This window comes from Anomaloglossus baeobatrachus, chromosome 1, assembly GCF_048569485.1.
Source record: "Anomaloglossus baeobatrachus isolate aAnoBae1 chromosome 1, aAnoBae1.hap1, whole genome shotgun sequence".
Classification (NCBI taxonomy): domain Eukaryota; kingdom Metazoa; phylum Chordata; class Amphibia; order Anura; family Aromobatidae; genus Anomaloglossus; species Anomaloglossus baeobatrachus.
Window position 1 is genome coordinate 99997186 of NC_134353.1, and position 25640 is coordinate 100022825.

The 25640-nt window shown below is 43.1% G+C and overlaps 1 protein-coding gene across 1 annotated transcript in view; it reads right to left on the bottom strand.

Moving 5' to 3' along the window:
• Positions 1-25640, bottom strand: part of CCKAR (cholecystokinin A receptor) — a 182842-nt gene that overhangs the window by 56192 nt on the left and 101010 nt on the right. Inside the window, exons 3-4 of the mRNA XM_075333731.1 lie at positions 17686-17947; positions 3208-3326 (exon numbers count right to left, since the gene is read on the bottom strand). Of these exons, the coding sequence (XP_075189846.1) occupies positions 3208-3326; positions 17686-17947 (381 nt within the window). The remainder of the gene's footprint in view (positions 1-3207; positions 3327-17685; positions 17948-25640) is intronic.

Genomic DNA, 25640 nt, shown 5'->3' on the forward strand with positions numbered 1-25640 from the left:
CGTGACCCCGCCAACACATTGTAAGATTTATTGTAGCGTGTAAAGCGGGCTTTACATTCCATGATTGTATGATTCTATGAGTCAAGTATAAGTAAGTGGAACTTGCATAATCACTGCTCCCTCCTACGGTTAAGCGGATTCAGACTGTAGAAGTCCGGATCTGCGCTGTTTCAATGAGTGCCGAACATGGGCCCGGAATTCTGGATGATTGACCTGGATCCAGCACTCGAAAAAATAAAAAATAAAGGAGAAATAAAGAAAATAAGAATGAAGCAAGCGCTTCATACTTATCCAGGCTCCGTCCCGGCTGTACGCTGCTCCTGCTGCCATCCTGTGCCGCTCATTTCCTATGCACGGCTTTCCCTGCCCACCGGCCAGCCTGGCGTCTGTGATTGGTGCAGTCAGACGAGCCCCCAGGCTTTGTGACAGCGTCTGACTGCTTCCACTCACAGATGCTGTCTGCGGCTCATCTCTGTCGCAACTCATCCTAGGCCTCCCGATGCATGAATTGTGCATCGGGAGACCCAGGCTGAGCAGAGGGGGAAACATCGCTGGTGCTGCCCATCCTGGACCTCCCGTTGCACGATTCATGCATTGGGAAGCCCAGGTTGAGCAGAGAAGGAAACATCGTCAGCGCGGCTCATCCAGAGAGGCCTGCTTCATGTTCAGGCTGAATAGAGCAGGACACATCGTAGGCTGCAGTTTGGACACACCCCCATCTCGTGACAAATTACGTCATACCTGGAAGGACCCATACATTCTAGCATTTACCTTTACTTATACCCATGCAGCTCCAGAAGTAAATGCGCGACCCGAAAGCAGCTTGCCGCCATGACACGGAGCATGGGTGAGTACACCGCGCAGTTCCTATTCTTCTATCCCTTCCACCAACATTTTTAATCCAGTGAGCACAGGTCAGACAGCCTGATATTGAACTACTAATACCAGGCTACCAACCAGTCATGCCATGCTACTGAGCTGTTCTCACTGCAGGAAGAAATCCCAACACATTCCCTTTAAGTGCTATTATTTTTTTTTTCGTTTTTTGGGAGGGGGTTGCATCCTTATGCTAATGGAAATAATCTTTGAAATGGGTCAACTCTCTCAAAGGTTAAATCATTCTGTACAAATATTTTAGGTACTGAACTTAAATAGTAACGCCACTTTTATTTTTTTATTTTTTAATCCAAAGTACAAGTGAATACAAGGACCTTTGTAATATATCCCATCAGATAGATCTGCTTATCAGCCACTTGTTTCTACCCTGTGCTGATCATTCATTCTCAAGAGCTTCTCATATCTGGCTACAGGTCAGCGAGTGATCAAATTATACCTTATGCTGATGGAAATGGTGGGTAGAAGAAGCTACAGGAAAATGAGGCAGAAAATAAGAAGAAAAACTGCTTCTAGTACAGAAGGAAAAATTGCTAAAAATGTAGCAAACTAGTCATATAATGAGCAAATAGATATCCTGAGTTACAAGTTTAACCCCTTCACTCATGGGCGATTTTCCGTTTCTTGTTTTCGTTTCTTCCTCTCTTTCTTCCCAGAGGCAGTTTTCCTCCAACTTTGCCATATGAGGGTTTGTTTTTTGTGGTATGAGTTGTACTTTTGAACAACACCGTTCATTCTGCCCCATATTGTATTGGAAAATGGGGAAAAAAAACTCATCGTGGGGGCGTGTCTGACTGCAACCAATCATGGGCGCTGGTGGGCGGGGACAGCACGGCATACCTGATTGAATAATGAAGCGGCAGCCATTTTCTAAAGAGGAAAAAACGCAGCAGATTTCTGACAGCCGTGCAACGAGATGCCCGTGATCGGTGAGTATAAAAGAGAGAGGGATTGTGCTGGGGACACAGGACGCATGCAGATAGTAAGTCTGGTGAAATTAAAAAAAAACTGCAATCGCACGCTTGCTTTTGTTTTTTTTTATTTACCGCATTCACTAATTTGAAAAACTGGGCTACCATTATGATTCCTCAGGTCGGTATGAGTTTGTAGATACCAAACATGTGTAGTGTTACTTTTATCTAAGTGGTAAAACAAAAATTAGAGGTTTGTAAAAAAAAAAAAAAAAAGAATACCGCTTTTGTCAGAATTTTCCGAGACCCATAGTGTTCTCATTTTACAGGATCTGGGGCTCAGTGATGGCTTCTTTTTTGCGTCTTGATCTTGAGCTAGTGTTTTCAATTATACCATTTTGTGTAGATGTGATGTTTTGATCCTCTGTATTTGCATTTTAATGCAATGTTGTGGCGACTAAAAAAAACGTAATTTTGGCATTTGGAATTTTTTTTTTCGCTACGCCGTGTACTGATTAGATTAATTTAATTTATACTTTGATAGATCGGGCATTTCTGAACACAACGATACCAAATATGTGTATATTTTTTATTATTATTGTTTATTTTCAATGGGGCAAAAAGGGGGGGTGATTTGAACTTTCAAGCTTTTTTGATATTTTAAAAAAATCTTTTTTTAACATTTTTTTTATTGATTTTACTAGTCTAGTCTAATCGCTTTTGCTGATCAGAGCGATGTTTCATTATTGCTCGGCTCCGGAGAAATGTTCTTCTGTGAGTGCTGACACTCTGCCGTCATTCACAGGAAAAACATCATGGCAGAGACAGGGGTCATCATCTAACCTCACGCTGCCATTGCAACCAATTGATGCCCTGTGATCACATCACAGTGCAACAATTTGGTACTGGGAAATGGCACAATCCCCATCAGAGCGCTTTAGATTGCGCTATCAGGCTTTGACAGCACAATTTAGGTGGTTAACAGGCGCACATGTCTGCTGATCTGATCAGCAGACATGTGCGGGGCATAATGTGGGTTTGCCAAGCAAGCCCCCACATTAAAGGTACATACACGACCAATGACGTATAGGTACGTCATTGTCGTGAAAGGGTTAGGTGACTGGACAAATAAAAAAATGGAAAAGTAATAAATATGATTTTTTTTAAGATTAATAGAAAAGTATACAATGTTTAATTTTGTCTTTAAAAAAAACCCAAGATATTGATTTTTTTTGCATTATAATCAGATTATAATTCACCAAATACCCAATGTTTCTGTAATCTGTAGACAGACAAAGGTCATCGGCTTCTGCATCTATAGCAATTACAGACCTCTATTCCAGAGGATGCATTATCCTATATATAAACATACAGTTCATCATTACTATGCAGATGGCGTTACCTTTCTTCTGATTTGCATCAAACCGGATTCCTCTGTATAATTCCATAGAAATTAAGGCGTATGCTACAGTCATAACGATTCCAGGAACAAGGAAGAGAATTAACAGGAGAAAAATATACCTAAAATCATAAAGATAAGAAAGGGTCACATTGCATCCGAACAGCTTAGAATGAAAATGTAGCGTTAACAGCATAATGTATAAAGTGGAAGATGCAGCATTGAAAAATATCAATATTTACATTTTTATTATATTTCTGGACTTACACACTCAGAAATCCTTGCGGTCAGTACTATGTAGTTTAGCAATTAGCATTGTTGCTTTGCAGTTTTGTGCTTCTTCCTATCCCGAAAAAGGGACATCCTCGGCATTGGATTCTGTAAGTTCTCCCTGATTCATTTCCTAAACGTACTATGGTTTCCTCCCACAATTCAATATCTTACTAATGTTTTTTCTAGGACTTTCATATTGATGACCTTAAAGGGAAGCTATCATCAAAAAATGACCCATTGTTTAAATCAGGTTTTTGTGTCAAATATTTTTTTTTTTACTTTTTGGTATGTTTTATTTTATTTATTTTTACACATCACAATCTGTATTAAAAATAAACAGAATCTGGTCAATTTTGCACTAATCACTGAGGCTTTTTAGACTCTAACTTTCTGTGGATTCAGGAAACAAAACATTTACATGACTCACAATCATCAGACCCCCAACCCCATATATTTTATTGAAGAATCTAATAAGCAGGTGTCCAGGTAGTTCTGCAGACAGCAGCAGGGTTTGCTGTAATATTGTTTGATTCTTTGTTGTCAGCTACTGAAAACTCTTTCTGAAAGGATAATGCGGTGTGCTGCTCTATACGTGTAGCGTCCCTGAACCCCTCAGGGCATTACTAGGTACTGCATCTGTACCACCCCGTGCTCGGCAGCCGAGCCGCTCGGATCCGGACCTTCAGTGGGTGGCTCGAGGGTCTCCGGACCCGGGGGTCTCGCGGTCACTTCAACTAAAAGGGGGGTTGTGGTTTGGGGACGTAGATGTACTGCCGGAGCCGCGTTAAGTTCGTGACGCCACCCACCGGATGTGGTGAAGTTGGACACCACCGCTGCAGTTACGGGGCACCCGGGGGAGATGTTGCACAGCAAGTTATTAACCCCTCTGTGGGCAGGGATGATGGCCCCGGGACCCGTTGGGGGTGTTTGGCGGTGCAGGGAGATGGGCGACCAGAGGGTGCTGATGTACTCACTATTAGTAAACACACGAGTCTCTGGTAAACCAAGGTGATGGTGGTTGGTGCCCGCAGCCAGCTGCGGTCTGGTCCCCCACCCGGCTAGTGGTCTCTGTCTTTCTCCCGCACCTGAGTTGGATGGTGGACTGCCTGTGCTTGCAACTTCAGGAGTCCGCTCCTGGCTTGTTGTTGCCTAAGGAGCCATTTGCCCACAGACGCTGGCCCGTGGGATCTCTGAGCCGTGGCAGTGGCTGTTTATCCCCCTCGTTGGGCTGTTGCCTTCAGTCGGGACTTTGGGTGGGACAGGACCTCTAGTCCTGGCCGCAATCAGTTAATTAGTTAGCCCCCAGTAGCTTCTGGACCTAGTTTCAGGGTCTGAGTATCCCCCTTTGTTCTCCGGTTTCCGAGTCGGTTCCCCGGGTCAGTAGCGGCGGGCCACTACCCTGTCCTGGTCCACCTCGGTTTCACCCAGCCGTCTTCCCGGCTCCTGCAGACGGAGACCGTCGTCTGCCTCCTAGTCAAAGGTACAACCATTAAGAGGACAAAAGGGACCAGGGGTCTGAACCAGCCGTCCTCAGGGGCACAGCTCAACATCACTGTGAGTATACAGAAGCTGCACTGAATCCCCATCATGTGGTCTCCCTTCTATATGCGACGGACCCCAACATTCACTCTCTGGGGCTCAGCCCTATTTGCGGAGGGCCTACCATCCAGGCTGCCACCACAATCAGCCCCAGTGGTAACAAACTGTGCAGCGGCAGTTTCATCACCATAACCGCAACCCGCAAGTGGCATCACAATGCAAGTTCTTTCAATTCCCCTGCATATAACCCATTTTAAAAAGTGTCCCCAGGGTTACAGAATCGGGCATTGGCCATTACACAACCGTGACACAGTATCCTCGTACATATACGGCCCAGGACCGAGTACCCCATAGCCCTAGGCGACACATACGTACTAGGTGTTATGGTTACTTTAGACTCTGTTCATACTTAGAGTCTGACAGGCCACCTGGTGCTTCTGAGTTGCCTAGTCAGAGCCAGGCATTGACCAGTTTTGTGCTCCCTGGTGATCAGTCGGCAGGAGTTAATTTCTGCCAGCCTGTGAATTGCTGCTGGGGTCACAGGTTACTGAAGGCCTATCAAAGCCACCTCTGCCCTTTATAAGATGGTGGATCCTGTTCCTCCATGGTGAATACAGCAGTCTTGGTGCATGGTGATTCAGCTTCTGGAACACTGTTGTATGCTATCATGATGTGTTGTGGAGATACTCTTGTCATTTTGTAATTCCTTCCTTTTCTTTATTTCCCCCTGTGCACATATTGTCTTTACCTCCCTGAGTGACAACTGTGAGTTAGAGTTTTAGTTCCTCCCTGTCTGTCTGTTTGAGTGAGGAGTTTTCTCTCTAGTCCCGTCCCCCTCCCGAGGTGTGGGTGAGGGGGTATAAGACCAGGGATTCTCAGGAGTTAGGGTCACGCTGGCGGTCCAGATATACCCACCATGAGGCATACCTCCAGCATAAACGACAGTTTGGGACTCTCCTAGCATGAGGGCAGTTTAGGAGTCCTGATTCCACATCACTTCATTACTATTGTGCCAGATAGGAAGGAAGAACAATAAAAACTTGCAAAAATGGCAAGACGACTTAGTTTTTTTTTAATGAACATTGTAATCTTGAAAAAAATATTGCCCACATTTTTGTAAAATTAACACAATACAAAAACATGATTTATACAATAGATAATTTTCTGATGATAGCTTCCCTTTAAGCCAGCTACATTCCCCTCAATTCACTGGTCGGTACGTGTGGTGGGAGTTCAACCCCCTCGCTATTGATGAGCTATTCATAAGACAAGTCATCAATATCCTGCAAATTTCTAGGAAAACCTTTTCAATAGAACCGGTATGCATGATTTTCCTAATGGAAATAAAGAAGAATTTATAAAGATATTTGATTCATCATTTGACAAAGAATATCACCTATAGTAATTGTTCTAACAAGATTAGCCTTTTAAAAGGTCATGAAATAAACCATCACTAAACCACCGCCATTGTGTTTTACAAAATGATACTAGCTTTCTAAACAGTCATTCTCTGCGGTGTATTTTGCAGTGTAAAGGGAAAATAAAATATAACTAGACATAGACACACACATAGACACTAGTCTTTTACAGACTCACGCTGTCCTGATATTACTAGTGAGTTTTAGCAGAATCTGGGGCGAGACCAATGAAGTGAGATGTTCTGGCCTCGGGTTCATTCACTGTGCATACGTAGGATGCCACTTAAGCTGGCTTCTAATGCCAAGGATTCTTGATTCTAGAAAAGCCCAGAATTGCCCTCTTGACTCTGTACTGGTAGTACAGGCTGCTTTAAAATGGTTTCTTTCTTTTTTTTATAAGAGTAGTACTTGACATCTTTGCGAAGTGTTCATCTTCCTCTATATCATTATACAACCCCTGGAAAAAATGATGGAATCACCTGGCTCTGAGGATGTTCATTCAGTTGTTTACTTGGCACAAACTAAAGTCATTTCAAATGTCAACTTTCTGGCTTTAACAAATACTAAAAAAAATCATGAAAACATAATGTGCTAGCCAGTAACAGTTACTTTTCAAAACCAAACAAGGAAAAAAATTATGGAATCACTCAATTATGATGAAAAAATTATGGAATCATGAAAAACAAACAAACAAAAGAACACTCCAATACATCACTAGTATTTGTTTCACCACCTCTGGCTTTAATAACAGCTTGCAATCTCTTAGGCTTGTACTTAATGAGTGACAAACAGTACTCTTCATCTATCTGGCTCCAACACTCTTTGATTGCTGTTGCCAGATCAGCTTTGCAGGTTGGAGCCTTGTTATGGACCATTTTCTTCAACTTCCACCAAAGATTTTCAATTGGATTGAGATCCGGACTATTTTCAGGCCATGACATTGACCTTATGTGTCTTCTTTCAAGGAATGTTTTCACAGTTTTTGCTCTATGGCAGGATGCATTATCATCTTGATAATTGATTTCAACATCCCCAAACATCCTTTCATTTGATGAAATAAGAAAAGTGTCCAAAATTTCAATGTAAACTTGGGCAGTTGTTGAAGATGTAATGACAGCCATCTCCCCAGTGCTTTTACCTGACATGCAGCCCCATATCATCAATGACTGTGGAAATTTGCATGTTCTCTTCAGGCAGTCATCTTTTTGTTTAGCTTTTCTGTATGTAAATCCCATTTCCTTTAGGCGGTTTCTTACAGTTTGGTCACAGACATTGACTCCAATTTCCTCCCATTCATTCTTCATTTGATTTTAGACAGCTGACTGTGAACAATCGACATCTTTGCAACATTGCATGATTATTTACCCTCTTTTAAGAGTTTGATAATCCTCTATTTTGTTTCAATTGACATCTCTCATGTTGGAGCCTGATTCATGTCAATCCACTTGGTGCAACAGCTCTCCAAGGTGTCATCATTCCTTTTTAGATGCAGACTAATGAGCAGATCTTATTTGATGCAGGTGTTAGTTTTGGGAATGAAGATTTACAGAGTGATTCCATAATTGTTTCCTCATAATTGAGTGGTTTCATAATTTTTTCCCCTGTTTGGTCTTGAAAATTAACTGTTACTGCTATTGTGCTAGCGCACATTATGTTTTCATGATTTTTTTTAGTGTTTCTTAAAGCCAGAAAGTTGCCATTTGAAATTACTTTAGTTTCGTGCCATGTCTGTGATCTGCTTTTTTTAAACAAAAGTAAACAACTGAATGAACATCCTTAGAGCAAGGTAATTCCAGAATTTTTGCCAGGGATTGTAGAAGCCATTCAGAACAGGAGTATTTTTTTTTTATTATTTTTGCACACTCTTTTGAGCTTTTGTAAGAATAAGTTTTCTTTATTGCACAACTTCTTTAAATCAACAAGATCTGGGGAAATATTATATGAAATTGGCTTACTTTTTAATCTATTTAAATATGTTTGTTTCTGTATGGGAATTAGAACATGAAACATTTATGTAAGAAAAATTATAAATAGACTGAACAAAAATATGAACACTACACTTCTGTTTTTGCTCCCATTTTTCATAAGCTGAACTCTAAGATCTACGACTTTTTCTATGTACAGAAAAGACCCTTTTCTCTCAAATATTGTTCACAAACTAATCCAGAGGAGATCCCACGACGATTCCGGATGTGCTATATACTGAAGTCTCAGCGTGCGGGTACATTAGAAAAGATGATCGTCCACTGCGGCTTCAGGCAGACACTGACTGAGCCACTGCTGTGAATGGTGACATCACTGAGTTTATGTGCTGTCATAGCTCGAGGTTCCCACAGTACCCCTCCTATGACTGCAAGTAAACTTACCTCAGGTGAACTGACTGAACCCAGTGACCTCACCTCAGGTGAACTAAGTTCAATCAGACCTGCATCTCCTGGCAGAAAATCACGTTTATTTGCCAAGAAATGAAGATTTGGTGCTGAAATTTTTACACCAAATTCCTGCACCAAATCTTCATCTACCGGTAAACGAACATATCAAAATGCAATGCGGGTTTGATGCAATTATTTTTGCCAGGAGATGCAGATTTGGTACAGGAATAGGGTGTAAAAATTTCAGCACCAAATCTGCATCACTTGGCAAAAAAACACACAAAAACTATTTTGACACCATTTCTGTGTGGTTTTCTGCCAGGAGATGCAAATTTTGAGTTGAAATATCTGAAGCAGATTTCTGCACCAAATTTGCATCACCTGGCAGAAAACCGCACAGAAATGGGGTCAAAGCCATTTTTGTGAGTTTCTGTGCAGAAATAGACCGGCCTTTAGCTGTATAACAAAAAAATATAATCTTTCATTAAAAAAAAAAAGAGCTATGAAAATCCAATTGTATTTGATTATGTTTTCATGTTTAGTCCTTTTATATATTTTTTTTATTTATAAAGAATTATTGCAAAGAACAAAAAAACAGCTCTCTGGGGTGCTTTAAGTACAAAAAGATGAAGGTTTTATTCGTCCATTGTATGCAACATTTCAGCTCCAGCCTGTATTGAAACTGAAGCCCTGCATCTTTTGTGTTGTCTTTTTGTGCTTTGTGTATGGAGGTCTCACATCCAGTAACCTATGGTTTGTATCGATATACAAGTTGCTTTGTTGATGCTCTACTTTATTTTATTTGCAATAAAGGGAAGATGTTATCAGATTCACGTTGCCCAACTCACAAGCAGCATGAAACAGGCAGTGGCTGGGAACTATGGGACTCGGCTGGCTAGTCCGATTTGGTCCTTGTCCGGCTCCTCCAAACTCTTCTCTACACCAATATCTATTCCTGTGTTCACATTAGAGCTGACTAGGTACTACATCAGACTAGTCAGCCAAGGTGCATAGTCACTGGCCAGCATTTCAAAGTACGGTTTGTTCAGAAACTCTGACAGGTAAAGATGAGCGATGTTCGAGGTTCCCCAATTTCATGTTCGAGTCATTTTGGGGGGTGTTCGAGACGTTCGATGAATTCGAGCTTTTTGCTAAAAGCCCGACGTTCGAGTAACATTCGAGAACAGTTCGAGCACCAAAAATGTGGCTTTTCACAGTAAGGCTATGTGCACACATTGCTATCTGCATGCGTCCTGCGTCCCCAGCACAATCCCTCTCTCTTTCCTACTCACCAATCACAGGCGTCTTACTGCACAGCTGTCACAAATCTGCGGCGTCTTTTCCTCTTTTGAAAATGGCTGTCGCTTCATTATTCAATCAGTTATTCCGTGATTTCCCCGCCCACTGGCGCCCATGATTGGTTGCAGTCAGACATGTCCCCACGATGAGTGACAGCTGTCTCACTGCAACCAATCACAGCCGCTGGCCGGTCTATATCGTGCAGTAAAATAAATAAAAAAAAAAATGCGGTTCCCCCATATTTGATACCTAGCCAGGATAAAGCCGCACGGCTGGAGGCTGGTATTGTCAGGATGGGGAGCGCCACGGTATGGGGAGCCCTGCAGCCTATCAATATCACCCAGCAGCCGGCCCGGAATTGCCGCATCCATTAGATGTGACAGTCCCGGGACTCCACCCAGCTCATCCCAAATTGCCCTGATGCGGTGGCAATCGGGGTAATAATGAGTTTAATCATGCCAGGCGTCTCCCCGAGACACCTTCCATGATTAAACTGAAAGTGAAATTAAAGAAACACACAGCGAAAAATCCTTTATTTGGAATAAAAGACAAAAAAACATCCTCTTTCACCATTTTATTAAAATCACCAAATACCCCTCCAGGTCCGAAGTAATCCACACGACACTGTCAGCTCTGCTAGCTCTGCTACATGAAGATGACAGGGAGCGTTCTGTGTCCTCTCCACGTAGCAGCTGAAGTGAACCGCGCTGTAATCTGAGACTTCAGTCTGCAATGCAGAAGTCAATGGCTGAATGGTTAGAGTACTCGCCTAAGAAGCAGTACTTCAAGAGTTCTAGCCCCGGCCGTCCCGGTAAAAAATTTAAATTAGAATTATTTATTTATAATTCTAATTTAATTTAATTATGCCCTGAGGCGAGGAGCCGGACATCAGCTGTGAGCCACACTTCTAAAATCGGAGCAGTTCACGGAATGAGGCTGCATTGCTCTCTCTCTTTCTCTCATTCAGTCTCAGTCAGTTAGTCAGTCTCAGTCAGTCAGTCAGTCAGTCTCAGTCAGTCAGTCTCAGTCAGTCAGTCAGTCAGTCGGTCTCAGTCAGTCAGTCTCAGTCAGTCAGTCAGTCTCAGTCAGACAGTGAGTCAGTCAGTCAGTCTCAGTCAGTCAGTCAGTCACTCAGTCTCAGCCAGTCAGTCGCTCTTTCTCTCTCTCCTCTCTTCTCTCTCCTCTCTCTTCTCTCTCTCTCTCTCCTCTTCTCTCCCCTCTCTCTCCTCTCTCTTCTCTCTCTCTTCTCTCTCTCTCCTCTCTCTTCTTTCATCTTCTCTCTCTCTTCTCTCTCTCTCCTCTCTCTTCTCTTCTCTCCTCTTCTATCTCTCCTTCTCTCTCTTCTCTCCTCTTCTCTCCTCTTCTCTCCTCTTCTCTCCTCTTCTCTCTCTTCTCTCTCTCCTCTCTCTTCTCTCTTTCCTCTCTCTTCTCTCCTTTTCTCTCTCTCCTCTCTCTCTCTTCTCTCTCTTCTCTCTCTCTCTTCTCTCCTCTTCTCTCTCTCCCTCTCTCTCTTCTCTTTTCTCTCTCTTTCCTCTCTCTTTTTCTCTCTCTCCTTTCTCTCTCTTCTCTCTCTCTCTTCTTTCTCTCTCTCTCTCTCTCAGACCTGGCGATGATCAGCTGATGCGGTCACCTGACGGAATCAGCTGACACTATAAGTCAAGTGGCTTTTTACCGCCCAGCCAGCTAAACTATCAGCTGATGCTGTCGGACAAAAGTCTGCACAGAAGTGTGTAGTTTTTTTTTTTTTGCACTGATGCATCATCTGATTGTATAAAAGCCGTTTATACAATCAGCTGCTGTGTCATGTGATTCAGGCCCTGGAAACTGACACATCATCTGATCGCTTTGCCTTCCAGCAAACCGATCACATGATATTGGATCCGGATTGGCCGGCGCGGGACCCTTGACCCAGGATTACTGCGGAGGGGGGTTCTTTATTTCAATAAAGATGGAGTCACTAATTGTGTTGTGTTTTATTTCTAATAAAAATATTTTTCTGTGTGTTGTGATTTTTTTTATCTGTACTAGAAATTCATGGTGGCCATGTCTAATATTGGCGTGACACCATGAATTTCGGGCTTAGGTCCAGTTGATAATATACAGCTAGCCCTAACCCCATTATTACCCAGCGAGCCACCCGTCACCAGGGCAGCTGGAAGAATTGCATACAGCGCCAAAAGATGGCGCTTCTATGAAAGCGCCCTTTTCTGGGGCGGCTGCGGACTGCAATTCGCAGCAGAGGTGCCCAGAAAGCTTGGGCACCCTGAGCTGAGGATTCCAATCCCCAGCTTCCTAGTTGTACCTGGCTGGACACAAAAATTGGGCAAAGCCCACTTCATTTTTTTTTAATTATTTCATGAAATTCATGAAATAATTTAAAAAAAAAAAGGGCTTCCCTATATTTTGGTTCCCAGCCGGATACAAATAGGCAGCTGGGGATTGGGAGCAGCACATAGCTGCCTGCTGTACCTGGCTAGCATACAAAAACATGGCGAAGCCCACGTAATTTTTTTGGTGGGCAAAAAACTCCTGCATGCAGTCCTGGATGGAGTATGCTGAGCCTTCTGGTTCTGCAGCTGTCGTCTGTATGGAGTAGAGCAGACAGCAGCTGCAGAACTACAGGGCTCAGCATGCTCCATTCACTAGTGTATGCAGGAGAGCAGACAGCAGCTGCAGAACTACAAGACTCAGCATACTCCATCCAGGACTGTATGCAGGAGTTTTTTGCCAACCAAAAAAATGACATGGGCTTCGCCATATTTTTGTATGCTAGCCAGGTACAGCAAGCAGTTACGGCTGCCCCCAACTCCCAGCTGCCTAGTTGTATCCAGCTGGGGACAAAAAAAATAGGGAAGCCCTTTTTTTAATTATTTCATGAATTTCATGTACCAATTAAAAAAAAATTGACATGAGCTTCGCCACATTTTTGTGTCCAGCCAGGTACAACTAGGCAGCTGGGGATTGGAATCCACAGCACAGGTTGGCCTGAGCTTTCTGGGCCCCTCTGCTGCGAATTGCAGTCCGCAGCCGCCCCAGAAAATGGCGCTTTCATAGAAGCGCTATCATCTGGCGCTGTATCCAACTCTTCAAGCTACCCTGAAGCTGGGTGGCTTGCTGGGTAATAATGAGTTAATACTAGCTTTGTTTTACTAGCTAGTATTAAGTCAAAGATTCTTAATGTCAGGCAAGTTTGACCCGGCCATTAAGAATCTCCAATAAAAGGTTAAAAGAAAAGACACCACAGAGAGAAAAAATACTTTAATAGAAATAAATACACAGACACACTTAGAGACTCTATGTTTATTACTCCCTGTCAGCCCTCCACGGTCCATGGTCTTCTGTCTTCTTTCTCCTTCAACCCATGCAGCTTTGCTACATCAGACAGCGCTACATGGGAGGAAGACGCTGCTTCTCCCCGTGCACTGCAGTCTATTCACTCAGTGAGAGTGAGCAGTGGCTGCAGGCTGTAAGTGGTGATGTCACCGCTGACAGGCAGGTTGCTATAGCAACGGTGATCTCCGTTATTGACCAGCTGTGGCAGCCGGTGAATAACGGAACGGGGAAGCAGAACTGGGAAGCCGACAATGTGCCAGAGCATTTCGCCGGTATACGGAGATGCTGGAACAATCACCGCGTACCGGAGAGATGTAATGACAGGACCTAGCATGACATCATAGCCATGTGACCAGTCTATAGCCAAGGAGATAATAGACACGTGACTGGTCACATGCTTTTTTTGACATCACGGAAGGTCCTATCATCAGTGCTGGTTACCGGGAGGACGCAGCGATATCGGAAGAAAAAGCGGCGGGAGACAGAGTGCAGGATGCGTCGCGGGGACCTGTATGTGTAATGGCAATGTTTATTAACTGTATGTGTACATTTATAATGTGTTTTTTGTGTTTGTGTTTGCCTGCCATTGCTTTCAATGGGGCTCGAGAGGTTCGTCGAACAGTTCGTCGAAACGCTCTAACGGAGCCTCCGTTCGATGAACCGAACTCGAGCCTTCAGAGGCTCGCTTATCTCTACTGACGGGTTTCAGAGAAAATACATATTCGGCTACAATCAAGAAGTCAGTGTCTGGCTCATGCCACCCGTGGTTTGGGCGACATGAATTTGATATCAGGTTCCCTTTAAAGAAAGATGTAGGGTTCAATTCATTATTGTTTTTCTGCCTGTTTCTTGTTTATATTTGTGTGTTTTGCGTTTCTATTTTTTGTTTTGTTTGCCCCATGTTCATCTTTAACTTGAGCCTTTTTCTAAATTTACTTTATGTGTTCATCTGTTTTTTTTAAATTCACCATTGTAGGCAGGACTTACCCTTACCAGATGTTTTCATATGATTTATCATTTAGGAGTTTACAAAAAGTCTCCTCCCGGACTGGTTTTATGTCCATCATGATTTTTTTTTTCAATTTTTATGATATTTTGTGAAGTGTGTAACTTTTTGTGCTAAAAAGTTGTAGATAAAGTTAAATAAAGGTTAAGGATGGGTCAACCCGCAGATGTTCAGGTCCGGTATGTCCGGCCAGACTTAAAACAAAAGTCCGACAGCATTGAACTAAAGTGAACATATTGAACTCAATGTTGGATTACCAGATTAGGCTATGTGCGCACTTTGAGTATTTGGTTGCAGACATTTCTGCACCAAATCTGCATCTCCTGACAGAAAAACACACCAAAAATGCAGCAAAAAATGTTTTGGTGTGTTTTTCTGCCATTAGAGGCAGATTAGGTGCAGAAATGTCCACAACCAAACGCTAAATATGTGCACATAGCCTAATCCGGCATTGAATTCAATGAGTTCACCTGAGGTCACAACTAAGGTACCCATGGTATATCAGCTGTGACCTCAGGTGAACACACCTCAGGTGAATTTATTGAACTCAATCCCAGATTATCAGAATATGTGCACTTTCCAGTAATCTGGCATTAAGTTCAATGCTGCCACATTATTGGATTATTGACTTCAATGGTGACAGTTAATGAGGTAATCAGGCACCATTTAAGTCAATAATCCGGTAATCCAGGACCATTGAACTCAATACCAGATTACCTAATTTGAGTTCAAAGGTCAAAGCTGGGGTACCATGGGAACCATCAACTGTCACTTCAGGTGAGCTCACTGATGCCACCGCTTTCACAGCTGTGGCTCTGTCAGGGTGTCGTGGATGGCAAAGTGATCAGTCAAATTTTATAATAAACTCACGCTCTGCGCCCACAGGATGCAGCTGGGATCGTTGTGGGACGTCATGGTATGGATTACGTCGGACCTGATTTCGGGGTTAATGAATTAGAGAAAGAGGGTGGTTTTTATTGGGGGGGGTTAAATAAAGGATTTTTCTCTGTTTCGTTTTTATTTATTTTAACTTACACAACTAGTAATTGGGGAGTCTCATAGACTTCTCCCCATTGCTAACGTAGGGCTTGATAAAAGCTGTGATTTTTTGACAAATCACAGCTGTCATTGACCCCTTATATTACCCCTATTGCCACTGCCCTAAGGCAATCGAGATGAGCTGGGTAAATTACCAAATGGATGTGCCAATTCTGAGGTTGCTGCGTGCTACTATATTTAGGCTGGGGAGGGCCCAATAACTATGGACCTTCCCAGTCTCAGAATAGCAGCCCTCAGCTGTCTGCTTTATCTCGGCTGGGTATCAAAACTGGAGAGGAGTGCACGCCGTTTTATGAAAATGATTTCTTTAAATAATTTAAAAAAGCCACATTGGATCCCTTGTATTTTGATAGATAGCCAAGATAATGCATATACCTAGGGGCTGCAACATCCCACTGTCTGTTTTATCTGCACTGGGTATCAAATTATGGAGGACTCTATGCCAATTTTTTCAATTATTTATTAATTTTTGCACTCCACTTCGGGGACCCAGACAGCTATTTTGAGGCCAACCAATCACAGACACCAGCAGTCTGACTGCAACCAATCACAGACACTGTCTCAGAGGGTGAGTGGGAGAAGCAAGCAGTAAAGATTCATGAGGTTTAATGAGTGGACCCGGAAGCAGTATGACAGCCATGTGCAAACTCGGTAAGTATACTTGATTTGCTTTAATCCCCATTTCAGTTCCCTTTTTCTTATTTTTTTTCTTTTTATTCAGATTGCTAAATCTGAACAGTAACATGGATTTCCCTGAGAAGTCAATTTTTGGGGTCCGTGCACAGACACTAGGTGCACTATGGACACCGAACTTAACAGTTCAGGTTCATCCATCACTAATAAAGGGCATTCTTTATTTTGCATAAAATTCATGTGCTAAGTGAACTATTTTCAAGAATTAGATGCCAAAAATTGGTGCGATAAGGGCGTGATGCCACAGTTTGTATAATTTACATTATCAGAAATCCTACTCTGGTCCCTGTCTTTTATGAGATTTGTGGTAAGATGCACGAAGGAGAATGTCACTTGTCAGACATTCCTGGTTCATTAAGAGGCATGCATATCCTAAAGAACCAAGGGCTGCTGACTCCAACACTCCTACTCATCAAGATTGACATGATCAGTGCCATTTTGGAAGAATTGGGGCTATGCAAAATTGGCAAGACAAGCAGAAAATTGTCTACGCACAGGAAGAAGAGCCCCTCCAGCTAGACTTGATTGATTGATCTGTAATGTATTTGTTAAGCGGGAAAGACCTGTCAATAAAACTAAGTCAGGCAGGAAGAAATTGAAAGGACTCCAAGAGGACACTTTTACCCTGCAGGGATCATTATTCAAACTATGATTTTTTCTGAAAAGTTTCGAAAAATAGTTTAAGTATGCAAATTATGTGCAGTCTGATTTTGCTATTATGTGTGACTCTATTCCAACTGTGTTATCAAGATTTTTTTTCTAAATCTAAAATAGATTTCTATTTGTTTCTAGTTCTATATATTCTTCCAGTTAGTGGATTTCACTATTGAAATTCAAATGCCAGTATGTAAAAGATAGCAGTTGTGTGTTTGACCAAGAGGATTTAATGGGGAACCTGACAGCTGATACATGCTGCCCAATCCACACTGCGGCATTTCAGAGAAAAACATATAAAATGCTGAAGTTTGAGCGACCTGCAAGACTAAAGACTAGTCAGACATGTGAATCCCCAGTGGTATATCCTCCCTCCCTAGCCGGCACTGAGGTACTGCACAGGCACACTTTGAAATGTCCTGCTCAGGGCAAATCAAAGTATTGTAGTGCGCCTGCGCCAGACCTCAGTGCCAGCTAGTAAGGATGATGTAGGATGCGTCATACACCCAGGCTTCAGAAGAAGGACAAAGATGGCCGAAAGAGGAGGCGCCGGTAAGGGAGAACGGAGACACCCATTCGACCAGTTTGCACAGCACCTCCCCATTAAGTGAGTATTATAAAGTGATTTTTACAGTCTACACAGCGGCCTGGACTCTTATATACAGCATGTTAGAATGCCGCAGCTTATAGTCGCCTAATCTGGTGACAGTTTCTCTTTAAGTAAAGTGAATATATCATTACATTTTACTTTTTAAAATCTTATCCATTTTTCTAACCAGGTATTATTTGCTTTTTAGGCCACTGATAATAGGAGAAAAACAAAGTCTGTTCTTACCATGACTGTTGTGTGAGGTCGTTGGGCCACTCCAGACGACACATATGTCCAGTTGTATTTTCATATTTTGGAAATGGCACCAATGTGCTATAAATTGGGTACGGTGACATGATTGTAAAGGAAAGAAACCATGTAACTGCAATCACCTTCAGGGCATGTGACTTTGTCTGCCATACTCTTGACTGAAGGGGCTTACAAATTGCACTATACCTTTCCAGAGATATGGCAACCAGATTAAATGTGGACACACTTACAGAGATGCCTATCCAAGGAAACAGAAACACAAAAATTAGGAAATTGTTGACACATGAATCTTAAGTTAACATCACATATTCCTATTAGTAATTGAAAGCTGATATAAGATGTGATTTTGGTGGCTGAATAATAGGAGTGAATCTCAGTTTAGGCAGACAACTGCATAAATATGGATGAGAATGTGTGTTACCTTGAACATAAGATTAACATTGAAAAATGGAAATTAAAACCTAAAGGCTACTTTACACACTGCGATATCGGTCCCGATATCGCTAGTGTGGGTACCCGCCCCCATTTGTTGCGCGACACGGGCATATCGCTGCCCGTGCCGCACAACATCGCCCAGAGCCGTCACACCTACTTACCTGTCCGGCGACGTCGCTGTGACCGGCAAACCGCCTCCTTTCTAAGGGGGCGGTCCGTGCGGCGTCACAGCGACGTCACTGAAGCGTCACTGAACCGCCGCCCAATAGCAGCCGAGGGGCGGAGATGAGCGGGACGTAACATTCCGCCCACCTCCTTCCTTCCGCATAGCAGCCGGGAGGCAGGTAAGGGGAGCTTCCTCGTTCCTGCGGCGTCACACGCAACGATGTGTGCTGCCGCAGGAACGAGGAACAACTTCGTTACTGCTGTAGTAACGATTTTGAAGAATGGACCCCCATGTCGCCGATTAGCGATTTTGCACGTTTTTGCAACGATGCAAAATCGCTTATCGGTGTCACACGCAACGGCATCGCTAATGCGGCCGGATGTGCGTCACAAATTCCGTGACCCCAATGACTCCGCATTAGCGATGTCGCAGCGTGTAAAGCCCCCTTAAGTATTTTTATGATTTATTTTTCCCTTAAAGAGGTGGTTCACTACTCAGCGTTAGTGGCCATATCGATGTAAAATTCATAGGAAAGACATTTCTCAAATACCTTGTGTAGTAAATTCTGACTCTGAGCGGCACTATTTTAGTCCACTCACCCCATCACGCGACCCCCAGGTTCCGTGACCTCTAAGATCCAGTGATGTCACGTCAATTTCCAGTTGACCGAGGCGGCCCCAGTTTTCCTGTATGACTTGTCTGTCGGGTGAGTTTCACCACTCGTCACAGCCCAGCATCGCTCCTGCTTGCGGCATAGGAGAAAGCGCGCAAGATGCTAGTGTACCGCCCCGCGCTTGGCTGCAGCCGAGCCGCTCGGATCCGAGCTCATTGGTGGGTGGCTCGAGCGCCTCCGGACCCGGGGTCACTTCGCTCTGAAAGGGGATGCTCGCGCTTTTGGTGGGGGTTAGTTGAGTGCACGGCCGGAGCCGCGCTTGAGTTCGTGACGACACCCACGGGATGTAGTGAACGTAGACACCACAGCTGCAGTTACAGGGCACCCGGGGGAGATGTTATGCAGCAAGTTGTTAACCCCTCCGTGGGCAGGGATGGTGGCTCTGGGGCCTGTTGGGGATAGCTGGGCAGTGCAGGGCGGTAAGCGGCCGGATGGCACTGTTGTACTCACTGTTATTGACACACACAAGTCTCTGGTAAACCAAGTTGATGGTGGCCGGTGCCCGCAGCCGGCTGTGGTTGGGTCCCCCACCCGGATGGTGGTCTTTGCCTTTCTCCTGCACCATATTGTGTAGCTGTAGACTGCCTGCGCTTCAGCGACGGGAGTCCACTCCCCGGCTTTGTGTATGTCGGGAGAGCACGTTTGCCCGCAGACGCTGGCCCGTGGGATCTCTCTGCCTGTGCGGTGGCTTTCTATCCCCCTCGGTGGGCTGTTGTCTTCAGTCGGGACTTGGGTGGGAAAGGACCTATAGTCCAGACCGCAATCAGTTAATTAACTCACTCCAGTGGATTCTGGACCTCGTTTCAGTGTCTGAGTACCCCCCCTGTGTGCTCCGGATTCTGAGTCAGTTCCCTTGGACGGTACCGGCGGGCCACTACCCTGACCCGATCCACTACAGTTCCACCGAGCCGTCTTCCCACCTCCTGCAGGCAGATGCCTCCGTATGCCTCCTAGCCAAAGGTGCCCGGGCTCCAACCCCAACAACTGTCAGACTGCTGCAGACCTGGGCACAGGCCTGCTTCCACTGTTTCACTCCTGTCACTAATCTGACTACAACTGATCTGACTGCCGTGTTTCCTGCCTCAGGCCCTCTGAACTCCTCGGTGGGTGTGGCCAACCTCCTGGCTCCACCCCCTGGTGTGTTCATCAAGCACTGAGGGAGGTGACTTGGGTTTTTGTGTTTGGCTGATGACTCCTTTTTAGGGGACTGGTGTTATGCGGGGCACTACATGTGACTACCTGGCTAGCCTGTTACAAGCAGTGAAACGCTGCCCACAGCCCAGTCACTCAGGAAGACTGGGGCCGGCCTCAGTGATGTTGGGTCAACTGGAAGTTAACGTAACATCACCGGATCTCAGAGGTCACGGAGTCCATGGGTCATGTGATGGGGATGAGTGGACCGCAATAGCGCCGCCCAGAGTCAGAATTTACTACACAAGGTATTTGAGAAAAGCCTATGAGCTTTATATTGATGCGGCCACTAATGCTGAGTAGGCAACCACCCCTTTAATTACTAGATAGCTTCTAATAGACATTCGCTGACTAGTCTTTCCTTCTGCCATGATAAATATTCACTGCTCTACTCCTGAATCTCAATACTTTAGCCAAAGCAGAGTAACTTAGTGGCACCTCCCTAGCAGATCTAGCCCCCCCAAAGCTATGCCCTTGCTTAGAGAAACCTTATCACGGGCAGCTAAGCAAATGTTTATAAATTTACAGAAGACACGTCAAGGTTTACACATTTCTCAACTGCTTAAAATTATTATTTGAGATGAGATTCAAAATTGCCAAACCACGAGGATTTTACTAAGAACTTCGATTTACAGCAAATTGATTTTCTTCTAATTCAATGTTCCTTATTATGCTGTGGGGATCTGAAAAAACCTAGAGCATAATAAACAAAAACAAATCCACAAAAACTAGGATTACTCACCTCCGCTGCTCCCTATTCCCCGTATGGTCCTAGGTCTTGAACACTGAAACCCTGGGCATCTTCACACTAGGCTCCAACTTGTCCCGGGACATTCCTGCGCATGTACAGAGACATCCAGGGTTTAGCCCCAGCTAGAAGTCCCAAACTAGAGTGCTATTGTAAGGTTGTAGCTCATAAAAGGAAGTCACTATATCAACACGACCTTACAATGTGCATACGCACGGACGTCCTGGGCCTAGTCCCAAACAGAAGTCCCATCCTAGCGAGTAGATACCCATGGTTTTACTGCCCCGCAGTAAAGGCTGCATTACACACGGGGCAGCTGGTGAAAGCACCCGCCCCCGTTGGTTGTGCATCACGGGCAAATCGCTGCCCGTGGCGCACATCACTTACACCCATCACACATACTTACCTGCCTAGCGACGTCGCGGTGGCCGGCAAACCGCCTCCTTTCTAAGGGGGCGGTTCGTGCGGCGTCACAACGGCGTCACTAAGCGGCCGCCCAATAGAAGCAGAGGGGTGGAGATGAGCGGCTGTAACATCCCGCCTACCTCCTTCCTTCCTCATTGCGGGCGGCCACAGGTACGATGTCGTTCCTCGTTCCTGCGGTGTCACACATACCGATGTGTGCTGCCGCAGGAACGACGAACAACCTGCGTCCTGCAACAGCAACGATAATCGGGATAGGAACGACAGGACAATGATCAATGATTTGGTAAGTAATTTTGATCGTTAACAGGTCGTTCCTGCATTTCACACGCAACGACGTCGCTAACGAGGCCGGATGTGCATCACGAATTCCGTGACCCCAATGACATCTTGTTAGCGATGTCGTTGCGTGTAAAGCCCACCTAAGAAGAAGTGACATTGATCATATGGGGGAGAGTGAACAGCAGAGGAGACTGGAGAGGTGAGCAGCAACATATTAATCTGTTTTTTTTTTTAACCTTTTGTTAGCCTTATACGGATTAGCAAACTGGTAGCCAGCTATTTTGCTGAATTCTTGTGGATCAAATTACAAAAAATCTGCAGTCTGAAAAATACGGATATGTAGACTAAAATTCAATTTCTCTTGAATTAATTTGATCATTTCCAGTTATTACTATTGCCACAAACAAAGTTAATTCAGACATCATTGATAAGACATTTTCTGCCTATAATCAATAACAAGTAGGAAAAAGAGAAGCCGACGCATGTTATTTGTCTTGTTACCATGGCAATGGAAATTATTCATCTTTATGACCAGTCTATCTCTTATTAGCACATATTAAAATCCTGCACTCTCTGCATTCCTAAGTATCTGTATTCAGCCCACATTGGTCTTTAAAGAAAAAAACACATCAAGTGGAAAGGACTTAAATGGAAAGTAGAATCACAAAATGAATGACCTATTGTTAAGATCCATTTTTTGTGCTTAATGTAATTTTTCTATTTCCTACAGTTAGAGTTAATTAAATTTAGTCAAAAAGTTGAAGGTACTGAAAAAATGCCAATGAAGATTGGAAAACTCCTCTGACAAAAAACACATTTCTATAGCCACATAAAAAATAAGAAAGTTATGGCTTTTAGAATAGACAATTAAGCAGATTGCAATGTCCTTAAAGCGAAGCAATCACTAGGATTTCCTTATATAACCTAAAGCCAGTGCTATACTGGCGCTATAATGCTGATTCTATACATACCTTTAGTTGTCAGATTGGATGTATAGTTTTTGAAATACAGGCAAGTAAAATTACAGAAATGTACAGCTTTTTGATTGACAGCTGCTGCTGAATAGTTAATATGTGGGTGGGGTTTTGCTATCTATTCCCACCCCTGTCTGCTGCCTGGCCTCTGTAGATGTTAGACTGTATGGGGCTGCATTTCTAACACGCCTGTATCACATGACAGAAATGACTCATACCTGGAAGGAGCCCATACAGTCTAGCATCTACAGAGGCCAGGCAGCAGACAGGGGTGGGAATAGATAGCAAAACTCAACCCACATATAGCTATTCGGCAGCTGCTGTCAATCAAAAAGCTGTACATTCCTGTAATTTTACTTGCCTGTATTTCAAAAACTAAACATCCAATCTGACAACTAAAGGTATGTATAGAATCAGCATGATAGTGCCAGTATAGCACTGGCTTTAGTTTATATAGGAAAATCCTGGTGGTTGGTTCGCTTTAAGGGGTTAATTATTTGGTTATCCCCTCTTATTCGTAGCAAGTAACCTTCTAGCTCTACTAGTTCTCTGAATGCTGAGCTCTGTATAACTCCACCCACACCACTGATTGAGTTTTGGGTATACTGTGCATAGGCAGAAAACTGCTAATTACTTGTGGGGGTGGGGTTAAACAGAGCTCAGGAGGACTACTTAGTAGCAGGTTTACTAGTCCTCTATTGATAATGTCCTGCTGATAAAACTGTAACTTTATCAAAAGTACAGCAAAGAGCCCAGTAAGTGACATTACTCTATTCAGGGTCTCTGTCTATACATTATGCTGCTTTCCAATTAGGTGGCAAAATTCTGAGAACAAATTCCCTTTAAGTCACAGCAGCTTTCTGCTGTATTATTAGACACACTGTGTGCCAAATGCTACGTAAGACCCCAGGAACACAAATCATGTAATTCTTTGACAAAAGAGATTGATTTACAATAAAACCGTATCACCTTGAACATGTCAGCAATGCCGCATACTCAGCACTCATGATGTCCGCTGACCCGGGGCAGATCCTGTTCTCACAACAAAGACAATTATCATGAGGCCTTAAATATATTAAAAAATTAATTGCTGAAATCAATCTAAATTTTGAAGGTTTTTATTCAGTGCAACAACTCCTCATTATCTTCAAGCTATATAGACCATATCATGTAATGTTATATTCTTATATAAAGTCGCTGGATTTGGAACAATTTACTATATGATAGATATTTATTTTACTCATTTATATAACACCATCATAACCCAGAACTCTTTATAGATGTCATCCCCACTGTCCTCATTTTGGGTAATCTACAGCCCCTATGACTATGTCTTTGGAGTGTGGGAGGACACAGAAGAACTTAGTGGAATCCCACACAAACATGAGGAGAACATACACACTCAGCTTTAGAGCCGGCTGTCAGTCAGTTCAGGGGGGCGGTTAAAGCCACCACTATGTACTGAACAGCGACTGAAAGCCCAAGGCTACCGGGAGAAATTTCCTCCCAGCAACAAAGCTCTCAGTGGGGGTGCCGGGAGCTTGAAAACACTATTAACCTGAAGATTAACCCTATATTTGCAAGTAAATTGCTTTTTTTAGCCCTTTAATAACCGCTGATACGTATTAAAACAGCGACCGTTAATGAGCCTTATTACTCATCGGCATTTTAAAATGGCAATGAGAAACACGTAAATAGCACCCCCTGCAGGCGGCAAAAATACTGCAAGTGACAGCTGTATATGACAGTTGACACACTGTGGCCTAGGCCCTGACTAGTTCCAGAACCAACCGAGGCCAATAAACCCTTTAAATGCTGCTGTCAATCGAGACAGAGGCATCTAAGTGATTAAAAGGGTGTTGAAAGACCATCCGCCTCCCCCGATCATAATTGGTGCTGATAGTTGCCATGATAATTTGAAGTCATCTGATGACTCCAGGGTACAGTAGCCTCTTACACCCTGCAATATGCACGGTCTATCAGGCTGAGTCAGTGAGACGCTGACAAGTATCAGGCAGTGCAGGACACCAGAATTGCAATGCATGAGACCAGCTATCAAAGACTAAAATATTCATGTACCACAGTGGGATTAAGTCAAAAAGTAAAAAAGCAAACTAAAATATGTAAAGGTAATAAAAAAAAAACATACAAAAAGAAAAAAAAAACAAAACAAAAAACATTTCACCACTAAAACCATAGTCTTTGTGTTAAAACAAAAATACGTACACATAAATGGTAATGTCTGAAATGGTATTATTTATCCACAAGGCTAACACTATAAATAAAATAATAAAGAACACACAAAAAGTGCAGCTTTTTCATCATACAGGCACAAAAAAATGTTAATAAAAAGTAATCAAAAAGTCATATGCAGGAAAAAATTGTATAAGAAAAAATGCCAAATTGTCCTAATATGGCTTATTCAGCATAAAAAAAATAAAAAAAGTTACAGCTCTCAGCAATGCAACAACAAATACATTTTGGTAAAATATTTTTAGTGTGTGAAAGTAACAAATCACAAAAAAAAATATAAATCTGATATCACTGTAATCGTAATGACCTGAAAAATAAATTGGTATTATAATTTTTACCATATAGGGAATTGCACAACAAAAATGTATATATAAAAACAATATCTTAATTGCTGTTTTTTTGTTAATTCTGCAAAATCTCTTAATTCTGAAAAATCTGAGAAAAAGTGATCAAAAAATATTATGTGATCTAAAATGAAACTACAACTCATTGTGCAAATAAGCCTCATACAGCTGAGTTCATCAAAAAATAAAAAACATACAGGTCTCAGAATATGGCGATGAAAAAACAAATTTTTTATTTAAAAAAACACATTTCTTGAAATTAGGTAAACATAAAAATAATTATTTAAATATGGGATCGCTGTAATTCTACAGACCTGGAGAATAAAGCCGTATGAAGAAGTAAGAACTATTATTGTACTTCTGTCAATTTTTTAATTCTGCCTTCCAGAAATCGGAATAAGGCTCGGTTCACATTTATACGATGCTCTCCACAGAGCGCTTA